General features: G+C 48.2%; 1 protein-coding gene across 1 annotated transcript; it reads right to left on the bottom strand.

The window, feature by feature from the left end:
* Positions 1 to 5,737: 5,737 nt before the first annotated feature.
* Positions 5,738 to 6,412, bottom strand: LOC115662164 (uncharacterized). The gene has a single exon (XM_056305248.1). It carries the CDS (start codon positions 6,410 to 6,412, stop codon positions 5,738 to 5,740), a length of 675 nt encoding a protein of 224 aa, XP_056161223.1.
* Positions 6,413 to 11,401: the final 4,989 nt, after the last annotated feature.

Genomic DNA, 11,401 nt, shown 5'->3' with positions numbered 1-11,401 from the left:
TTCAATTCACTTTCGACCCACGTAAAACACATCAGGTCTATCACTTCTCAATCAATCTCCGGCCCACGTTAAACGCATCAAGCTCATGACATAACCCGCGTAAAACGCATCAGGTTGGCCATCTTCCGGCAGTCCGGGCATCGTCCCACGTTAAACGCCTCAGGACGGGTTCAATACCCCGCGTAAAACGCATTAGGGTTTATGTGATCACACGTACACATTCCACCAATTATTATCTGAACCCCGCGTAAAACGCATCACGGCAATTTAGGTGATCACATGCTCAATGATTTCCGTGCACACTCGCATGATTCATATGTTATGCCAATACTCAATATGCACAATTCGTGGCCATATCATCCAGTAATTCAAGCATCAAACTAGATCCACATAATTGGCTCAATCCACACTACAACATGTTCAATTCACCAATCCATGCAATTCGGTCACGGTCTGCAACTTGGCACATAAAATCATGTAATTAATTCATTAGAATCGCACATGCCCATGGCCCACCAAGTCTCTCATATTTCGGTGACACTAAGCACTCAACATGGCATCACATAATCAATCTCAAACCATGCACAATTCAGCCATTACACGGTCCAACCAATCACACATGGCAAGTCGCATTTAAACCATCAATTAGCGACACACGGCCCAATCAAGTCCAAACTAACCAGCCACTAAACAGACCACATAATGCCGCTAAATCACCTTTAAATCATCACTCTAGGCCACCAAAATCACCACATTGCCAAGCCTAATCACTAGCCACTTAAACAACCCCTAAAACACCCTAATTAACCCTTAATCTTGTTCAAAATGCACAAAATCCTAATTAAGGGTTAGGGTTTCCACTCAGAAGGTCTTAAGCTCCAAATGTGAGCCGAACTAGGGGAGAAACGGGCTGGACGGTGGCTGGTTCAAGCCGGTTTAGCGGCGGCGCCGGCGGCTCCCACGGCAGCGATCGGCGGCAGCAACGGCGGGTGGTTCGTTGCTGATCCACACGGCGAAGGGGGATGATGGTGATGGTGGTGGAACGGAAATGAGAGAGAGCGAGAGAGAGAGAGAGAGAGATGAGGTAGGCTGAGGTGGTGGTGTGTGGGCGGTCACGAGCCGGCGGCGACGAGCGGCGCTCGGCGGCGGTGCTACACTGCCAAGGCGGGGGCTGGTGGTGGCGACGGGAAGAGAGAGAGAGAAGGAGAGGAAATGGGGTGACCGAATGGTGGTGGTGTGGCGACGGGCTGCTCGTGGACGGCGGCGGCGTGGGGTCCCGGCGGGCGGCGGCGGCGTCGGCGTGGCCGCAGTTGGGCTGCTCCGGCGGCTCCTTACATGGCCAAGGGAGGAGAGAAAATAGAGAGAGTGAGAGGGGGACTTCGGCCGGTGAGGGAGAGAATGAGGGGAGAGAGAGTAAGAGAGAGTGTTTATCACAAGGGCTTGAGTGGGGTAGGTCAACCACTCCACTCACAAAGACATGATTATCCCACCCACTCATAACCTAATCCAAGGGTCGAGATTTAAAGACTAATCTAATCAATCCAAAATCAATGGCCAAGATTGGTTCTAGACCAAAATATCCAAGGGCAATTTAGGGAATGAGCAAGGGTGATGGGGGGCTTATATGTCCAATATTTTCGGCCACTAGGGGGCTGATTAAGACCAATTAAACCTCCAAAATTCGGAATCAATGATTTGGGCTCAGGGGCAAATCGGTAATTTTCCACTTCCGGTCCAAAATTCCATTTTTCGATCATACCGATTCCAAATATGATTGGCCACACTAATACGACATTATCCTTGCAAAATAGTCGCGTACGTCCGTGAAATTCGACACTCAAGTCCGGATTCAATTCGACGATCAATTTCACTCAAATGCGATTTTAGCGTCTCTTACTAATGGGTGGCTGTTTAGGGGTTACGCGTATCGACTTAGGATTACTCGAGTCGTGACGGTCTCGATTTCCAAGAGAACGCGAGGATTTATCGCTAGTTCCGGAGGTCACGATCGTTCGGAGTAGGTTTAGGATCGTTCGCCACGCGTACTCCCGGTCGTGCAGAATCGCTCGCGATCCGATCATACGTCGTTGGTAAAATCAAATCCGTCGCCCTCCTTGGATCGGCCCATATTGGCCCAAAATATTCCTTCGTCGTTCCGGTTCATACTTCCTCAGCATTGACACGTGGAACACATTATGCACTTGGGACAAATTAGGCGGCAAAGCGAGTCTATAGGCCAGATCTCCAATCTTCTCTAAAATCTCAAATGGACCGACATATCTCGGGCTCAATTTTCCTTTGTTGCCAAATCGTGACAATCCTTTCATTAGCGACAGTTTAAGGAAAACATGATCACCCACCTGAAATTCCAAAGGTCTCCGTCTCCGATCGGCATAACTTTTCTGGCGGCTCTGTGCTGTCTTTAACCTTTCCCGAATAATCTCGACTGCCTCAACTGTCTGTTGCACCAATTCTGGACCCGTTATACTTCGTTCACCGACTTCATCCCAACACACTGGCGTTCGGCATGCTCTGCCATACAAGTCCTCAAACGGTGCCATCTGAATACTCTGCTGATAGCTATTATTGTAGGCAAACTCGACCAGGTGTAACTGCTCTTCCCATTTACCTTGGAAGTCCAATACACATGCGCGCAACATGTCTTTCAAAGTCTGGATCGTCCTCTCCGACTGGCCATCCGTCTGTGGATGATAGGCCGTACTAAACTGAAGTTTCGTCCCTAAGGCCGTTTGCAGACTTTTCCAAAAATTGGCAGTAAACCTGGGATCACGGTCCGAAGTGATCATCACTGGCACTCCATGAAGTCGGACAATCTGTCGTACATACAAATCTGCATATCTTTCCAACTCAAAATCCTTTCGCATCGCCAGGAAGTGCGCTGACTTAGTCAGTCTATCCACTATTACCCAAATCGAATCATGTCCTCTCTGGCTCCTCGGTAATCCCGTTACAAAGTCCATCGTGATATGTTCCCATTTCCATTCGGGAATTTCCAATGGTCGCAAAAGTCCTCCAGGCTTACAATGCTGCGCCTTTACTTGCTGACAGGTCAGACATTTCGCCACATGCTTGGCCACATCCGTTTTCATCTCATTCCACTAGTAGTGTTGCCGTAGATTCTGATACATCTTTGTACTGCTAGAATGAATGCTATAATTGCTACGATGAGCTTCTTTCAAAATTTCCTCCTTAAGTTCCATATCGTCGGGCACGCATAATTGTCCACGGAACTTCAAGATCCCGTCCTCGGATACTTGGAAATCCGATTTTCTCTTGGCGGCGTCCATTTCAACTATCTTCTGAATTTCTTGGTCCGTAGATTGCAATGCCTTAATCTTGATTTGAATTTCCGGTTCGATCTTTAATGCGGCGAGTAGATTCGACACGCGGCTCACTTCAAACCTAAATTCTGAATCTCTTAACCTTTCCAATAGCGTCCATTCCCTGACCATCATGTGCGCTATACTCGACTTCCGACTTAGCGCATCTGCCACTCGATTAGCCTTTCCAGGGTGATACAAAATGTCGCAGTCGTAATCCTTGAGGAGTTCCATCCAACGACGCTGCCTCATATTCAACTCCTTCTGCGAAAACAAATACTTGAGACTCTGATGATCTGTGAAAATCTGAAACTTTTCTCCGCACAAGTAATGCCTCCAAATCTTAAGGGCGAAGATGATCGCAGCCAATTCCAAATCATGAGTCAGGTAATTCATCTCGTGCGGTCTCAACTGACATGATGCATACGCAACTACCCTTCCATGTTGCATCAACACACAGCCAAGTCCTCTCAACGAAGCATCACTGTAAACCTTAAATCCTCCTGATCCAGACGGAATAATTAATACCGGGGCAGTCGTCAACCTATGCTTTAGCTCCTGAAAGCTCCCCTCACACTTATCGTCCCATTCAAACTTCGTTTCTTTCTTAAGCAACCGTGTCAACAGCGTGGCTATTGACGAGAATCCTTCTACAAAACGCCTGTAATATCCTGCCAGACCTAAGAAACTCCGAATCTCTGTTACTGATGTCGGTCTTGGCCACTTAGTCACTGCCTCAATCTTAGTCGGATCCACGGAGATCCCATCTCCGGAAATTATATGTCCAAGGAACGCCACTCGGTTGAGCCAGAACTCGCACTTACTAAACTTGGCGTAGAGTGCGTGTTCTCTTAAGGTCCGTAGTACTTCACTTAAATACGCCTCATGCTCTTCCGAGCTTTTCGAGTATACTAATATGTCATCGATGAAGACTATAACAAACCGATCCAAGAACTCCTTAAATACCCGATTCATCAAATCCATAAAGGTAGCGGGGGCATTAGTCAAACCAAAAGGCATCACTGTAAACTCGTAATGCCCATACCTCGTCCGAAAGGCCGTCTTAGGTATATCCTCTTTCCTAATTCTCAACTGATGATACCCCGTCCGTAGATCGATCTTAGAAAATACCGAAGCTCCTTGCAATTGATCGAATAGGTCATCAATCCTCGGCAGTGGGTACTTATTATTGACGGTCACTTGGTTCAACTGCCGGTAATCTATACACAATCTCAATGTCCCATCCTTTTTCCTTACAAACAACACCGGCGCTCCCCATGGAGACGCACTTGGGCAGATAAAACCCTTGTCCAACAATTCTTGCATATGAACTTTTAACTCCTTCAGTTTCGACAGGGACATTCGGTACAGCGCCTTCAAGATTGGCTCAGTCCCTGGGGCCAACTCGATTACGAATTCTACTTCTCTTTCTGGTGGCAAACCCGGCAATTCCTGAGGAAAGACTTCAGGAAAATTGCACACCACGGGTATCTCTTCCAATTTTGGCTCCGCAACTGTCGGATCAACCACATTCACCAAATACCCTTCACAACCCTCATCCAACAACTTGGTCACCTCAAGAGAAGAAATCCAAGGGATCGAGGTTCCTCCTCGGTTTCCCTGAAACTCAAATCTAGGATGTCCAATCGGATTGAATTGGATCACCCTGCTACTGCAATCCATCACGACTTTCTGCTTAACTAGCCAATCCATTCCGATAATCACATCAAAATCGAACATGGTCAATACTGCCAAGTCTATCATTTCCTCTCTACCCCCAATTACTATCTTACAGTTATGACACCCTAACGAGACTAACACCTTATCATTCAGCGGGGTCGTCACACAAAGCATAATCTCAAGCATAACCGATTCTATACCAATCAATCTAACAAACTGCTCTGATATAAACGAGTGTGATGCTCCCGGATCAAACAAGGCATACGCAGCATGATCACAGAGAGAGACCGTACCTGTGACCACGCCTGGCGTGTCCTCAGCCTCCCTTCGCGCCATCGCATACACCTTTCCTTGGGCTGGCGGTCTACCCTGAATGGCCGGCGGGGGATTTCCGGTCTGATTTCCAACCCGGGGCGACTGAGCTTGCATTGGCGGTCATGTTGGACGTTGTTGAGGGCAATTCCTTATCTGGTGATCTAGGCTCCCACACTTGAAACAAGCCCCAAACCGATTCTGCGGGTGGTTCGGCTTCCCGATGTTCTTCCTAACGGGAGGGACAAAATGTCTGTTTCCCGCCATCGGCCTCTTTCCGAAGCGGCGGTTGTCCTTAGCCGGGGCGAACCGCGATCCAGAAGCAGCGACCCTGTCCATCTGATCCCCCTCTATTGCCTGAGCTCGCTCATACATTTCTCCATAGTCCCTGGTATTCAGTGAAATCATCTGGCTTTGAAGGTCCGCTTCAGCCCATCCCAGAACCTTCGGACCTTATCCTGTGGGTCCTCAACCATCCTAGGCACGAACTTCGACAGCCTTGCGAATTCCGCCTCATACTGGTCTATAGTCATCTGTCCTTGGCGGAGTCTCATAAACTCTGTTAGTTTCCTTTCCCTGGCACTCTCAGAGAAGTATTTTCCATAGAAGTTCTCACTAAACACGGCCCAAGTCTGGGCAGTACCCTCGGGTAACACTCTTCCCCTGGTGGCCTTCCACCAGTCATTGGCATTCTCCTGCAACTGATACACGGCCAAGGTCACCTTCTCGGCCTCGGTGCAACCCAGAACTTCGAAGGCCTTCTCCAACTCTTCCACCCAACGTGGCGCGGCCTCGGGGTCACCCTTTCCGTCGAACTTCGGCGGCTTTAACTTTAGGAATTGTTCCAACAGTTGGTGCATTTGCCTATTCACGACCACCTGAGCCTGCCCTTGATGGGCCTGGTTCCCATTAACAGTAGCAGTCGCTGCGGCCTCAGCAACTTGGGCAATATTGGCGGCCCTCTCTTGAGCCTGCCTTCCCATCAAATTCCCTATTTCCTGCAGCGTCTGAATGACCGCATCAAGCCTTGGGTCTCTTGCCTCTTGGCCCATTGCACTCGATTGTCCTCTTGTCCCCATTCCTCTGCTCATCCTTATGGGTTTTCTCACTACTCACTTACCTGCTATAATTCCATTCAGGAATTAGAGACCTAGGCCAAACTAGGCCAGTCTAAAGGTCCTAGGCAATAATCACAACAATCAATCACTCAGCAGGCGGTCAAACACAAGCAACACAAGGTCTCAATCAAAGGGATATGCGTACTTATCTCGGGTCCTGCTGCACCTGCACTTTACGGGTCATTCACAACAATCACTCAATCACGCAATTCAAATAGTCTGGCGGTACACATAGCACACAAGTCTCCCTATTTAGCTACCTAAAGTCATCTCTCCTTATCACTCCAGACTTCGACCGAGTTGGATCGAGCTAACCTTGCTCTGATACCAAATCAACAGGGGATGTCACGCCCCGAACCCTACGGCACACGACAACCCCTTCGTCGGTCGTATTGGTGCGACGTCCTAAGACGCGTTGCCGACCCAAAATCCAAAACAGAGAATAATACACATGCGGAAGCAACCATACACCCTTACATATTGAAACATGACCAGGGATAGCAACAGACATCATAAATACATACTTACATTAATCAAAGGGATTTACAATATTCATTAACAGCGACATACATAAATCAAAACGGGTCAGCGGCTACTAACATCAAAAAGGGGTATGTGGCTCGGGCGGTCAGGGTACTAAACCTAAGAAGGGCTTCTCCAAAAAGTGTCGGCCCTAAACCTAACTATGGTCAAGGCTAAACCCTAGGGTAACCAGTTCGGGTCAGATCCCGAGGACTCGGACGAATCGTCGGACGACTCGGACTCAGAATCCATAGAATCCGGCTCGGACTCGGCCTCCACTGGCTCCTCCTCAGAATCATCCTCCGGCTCTGGTTCCAACTTCATCGGCTCCGGCTCAGGATCGGACTCCCACTCCATCGGTTCCTCCTCCTCAGGATCGGAATCCATCTCGAAGATGACTGGTCAGGGGTCAGAATCCTCCTCGGTCATGGCATCAGGGCTGGCCACCTCCCCATCAGCTGACTGCGGATCCCAATGACCTAACCCGTCTATCGGGACATCAAAAGTCCTAAGGGGTCCAAAAATACTGAATTGGTCCCGAAAACACCAACCCAGATACTGATGAGCCTGGAACTGTGGCTCGCCCACATCGACCCAAACGGTGGTAAAATGCCTAACATAAGTCTCCCCGCTCCCAACGGGGTACTCGATCACCGAACGCTCTATGCAGTACGGGATCCCAAAAAGTATCGGTACGCCTGCCATCCTCAAGGTCGGGGGTCTAAAAAGTGGGGTTTTAACAACAATGAGAATAAATCTCAGCGAGTAGGCCCCCTAAACCTAAACTAGGCTAACATGCACCTCCAAAACAAGCAACTAATCAAACAAATAGTCGAGCATTCAAACAATTTAGGCCCTCGGGCCCAAATCAACCATATTATTGACCATGCAGGTTAGGCACATAATAATAGCAATAATAGCACCTAACCCAATTATGGCACCTACACAATATCACTTGGCCACGAACACATGCCATGCACATGGTTACACTCATTAATGCACTCTCGCGCCCGTGCCGTTACCATGCACATGCTAATGCTCATTTGTGCACACTTGCACACGTGCCAATTTCTCAATTCACTTCCGACCCGCGTAAAACGCATCAGGTCTATCACTTCTCAATCAATCTCCGGCTCGCGTTAAACTCATCGGGCTCATGACACAACCCGTGTAAAACGCATCAGGTTGACCATCTTCCGGTAGTCCGGGCATCGTCCCGCGTTATACGCCTCAGGACGGGTTCAATACCCCGCGTAAAACTCATCAGGGTTTATGTGATCACATGTACACATTCCACCAATTATTATCTGAACCCCGCGTAAAACGCATCATGGCAATTTAGGTGATCACATGCTCAATGATGTCCTTGCACACTCGCATGATTTATATGTTATGCCAATACTCAGTATGCACAATTCATGGCCATATCATCCAGTAATTCAAGCATCAAACTAGATCCACATAATTGGCTCAATCCACACTACAACATGTTCAATTCACCAATCCATGCAATTCGGTCACGGTCCACAACTTGGCAGATAAAATCATGCAATTAATTCATTAGAATCGCACATGCCCATGGCCCACCAAGCCTCTCATATTTCGGCCACACTAAGCACTCAACATGGCATCACATAATCAATCTCAAACCATGCACAATTTAGCCATTACACGGTCCAACCAATCACACATGGCAAGTCGCATTTAAACCATCAATTAGCGACACACGGCCCAATCAAGTCCAAACTAACCAGCCACTAAACAGACCACATAATGCCCCTTGATCACCTTTAAATCATCACTCTAGGCCACCAAAATCACCACATTGCCAAGCCTAATCACTAGCCACTTAAACAACCCCTAAAACACCCTAATTAACCCCTAATCTTGTCCAAAATGCACATAATCATAATTAAGGGTTAGGGTTTCCACTCAGAAGGTCTTAAGCTCCAAATGTGGGCCGGACTAGGGGAGAAACGGGCTGGACGGTGGCTGGTTCAAGCCGGTTCAGCGGCGGCGCCGGCGGCTCCCACGGCAGCGATCGGCGGCAGCAACGGCGGGTGGTTCGTTGCTGATCCACACGGCGAAGGGGGATGATGGTGATGGTGGTGGAACGGAAATGAGAGAGAGCGAGATAGAGAGAGAGAGAGAGAGAGAGAGAGAGAGAGATGAGGCAGGCTGAGGTGGTGGTGTGTGGGCGGTCACGGGCCGGCGGCGGCGAGCGACGCTCGGCGGCGGTGCTACACGGCCAAGTCGTGGGCTAGTGGTGGCGACGGGAAGAGAGAGAGAGAGAAGGAGAGGAAATGGGGTGACCGAATGGTGGTGGTGTAGCGACGGGCTGCTCATGGACGGCAGCGGCGTGGGGTCCCGGCGGGCGGCGGCGGCGTGGCCGCAGTTGGGCTGCTCCGGCGGCTCCTCACGTGGCCAAGGGAAGAGAGAAAATAGAGAGAGTGAGAGGGGGACTTCGGCCGGTGAGGGAGAGAATGAGGGGAGAGAGAGTAAGAGAGAGTGTTTATCACAAGGGCTTGAGTGGGGTAGGTCAACCACTCCACTCACAAAGACATGATTGTCTCACCCACTCATAACCTAATCCAAGGGTCGAGATTTAAAGACTAATCTAATCAATCCAAAATCAATGGCCAAGATTGGTTCTAGACCAAAATATCCAAGGGCAATTTAGGGAATGAGCAAGGGTGATGGAGGGCTTATATGTCCAATATTTTCGGCCACTAGGGGGCTGATTAAGATCAATTAAACCTCCAAAATTCGGAATCAATGATTTGAGCTCAGGGGCAAATCGGTAATTTTTCACTTCCGGTCCAAAATTCCATTTTTCGATCATACCGATCCCAAATATGATTGGCCACACTAATACGACGTCATCCTTGCAAAATAGTCGCGTACATCCGTGAAATTCGACACTCAAGTTCGGATTCAATTCGACGATCAATTTCGCTCAAATGCGATTTTAGCGTATCTTACTAACGGGCGGCTGTTTAGGGGTTGCGCGTATCGACTTAGGATTACTCGAGTCGTGACGGTCTCGATTTCCAAGACAACGCGAGGATTTATCGCTAGTTCCGGAGGTTTAGGATCGTTCGCCACGCGTACTGCCGGTCGTACGGAATCACCCGCGATCCGATCATACGTCGTTGGCAAAACCAAATCCGTCGCCCTCCTTGGATCGGCTCACATTGGCCCAAAATATTCCCTCGTCGTTCCTCGGAATCGGAGTTCAATTAACGGTCGAGTTCTTGGGTCCACGTACCGTTTTCCTAGTTAGTCATTCCCTATTGGTCAGTATCCCGAGAATGATCAGTTCCGGGCGAGACTTACTAAAACGAAATAAGAAATACACATATATTTCATTGATCACGAAAGTGGGTCGAATTCAGGTTATTACAGGGTTCCTCATCGGTTCTAGGCCTGGTTTGTTAGGGATGGTGAGGATTTATTTGGGCCTCTTAGGGGTTTCGACGGTCCTCAAGAAGAGGATCCTGGGCACAAGATATGGGACCCTATGGATGTTGACCCACCTGACAAGTCAGTAGAGGATCCCGAGCCTGAGCCAAATCCTGTTCCCGAGTACCCATCTGATTTTGACCCGTCGAAACACGACCCCGACTCGCCCTACTTCGACTCACCGACCGACCCTCTACATGGATAGCTCATGAGAGACTTGCTTGGAAGCTGACTTTTTGACTGACATGCTGTTGATGAAGTAGATTGACTCCCAGCCTGGTATCTTTTTGTAGGCTCGTGTGGAAATGCCCGAAGTGGGCTTGTAAAAAAAATGTTTCCCGGGGGTTAATCAAGTAAATAACTAACGTGGTGTTTTGGTTTAATTGTTGTGATCTGTTTTCCTATCTATCCCTATTTACTGTTGTTATATGGGTGAATGTTGTTATAGCTTCCGCATGTGTAATTAAAAGATGAAATGAAGGGTCAGTGACGAGTCCTGGGACGTCGCATTTTAACGACCATAGCAAGTTGTTGCGCGCTCGCAGGATTCCGGACGTGACAACATTAGTATTTTTTCTTCTGCAATAAGCCATTATACTTCCAAATAGACAGGGTAAGTCCCATCTTAAAGAAGACTTTTACTAATCCTTTTGGAATGCTTTTTGTTTATACTTTTTCAAAATTTACACCACTAGTTTCATTCCTCCATTTGCTCCAACTTCTCAAACACGGCCTGTAAAAATGACTTTTTAGCGGCCACATAGTATCCATTTAAAGTGCGTTGTATATTATCTTTACAAATCTTAAATCATTCATGATATTGACAAATAAGAAGTGTACAATTAGGCCGAAGTCCCTGCACCACTGCTTTTTGCTACCACATTACTTACTTTTAGAAAATAATCGTAGATCCAATAAAATAAAGGAGAGTGAGAAGTCTTGCATTACATTATCAGTGCAATGACA

The sequence above is a fragment of the Syzygium oleosum genome, unplaced genomic scaffold (genome assembly GCF_021117445.2).
Source record: "Syzygium oleosum isolate NSW1041296 unplaced genomic scaffold, Sole_v2.1 Sole_v2.36, whole genome shotgun sequence".
In the NCBI taxonomy this organism is placed as follows: domain Eukaryota; kingdom Viridiplantae; phylum Streptophyta; class Magnoliopsida; order Myrtales; family Myrtaceae; genus Syzygium; species Syzygium oleosum.
This window is presented reverse-complemented; position numbering and strand designations above follow the sequence as displayed.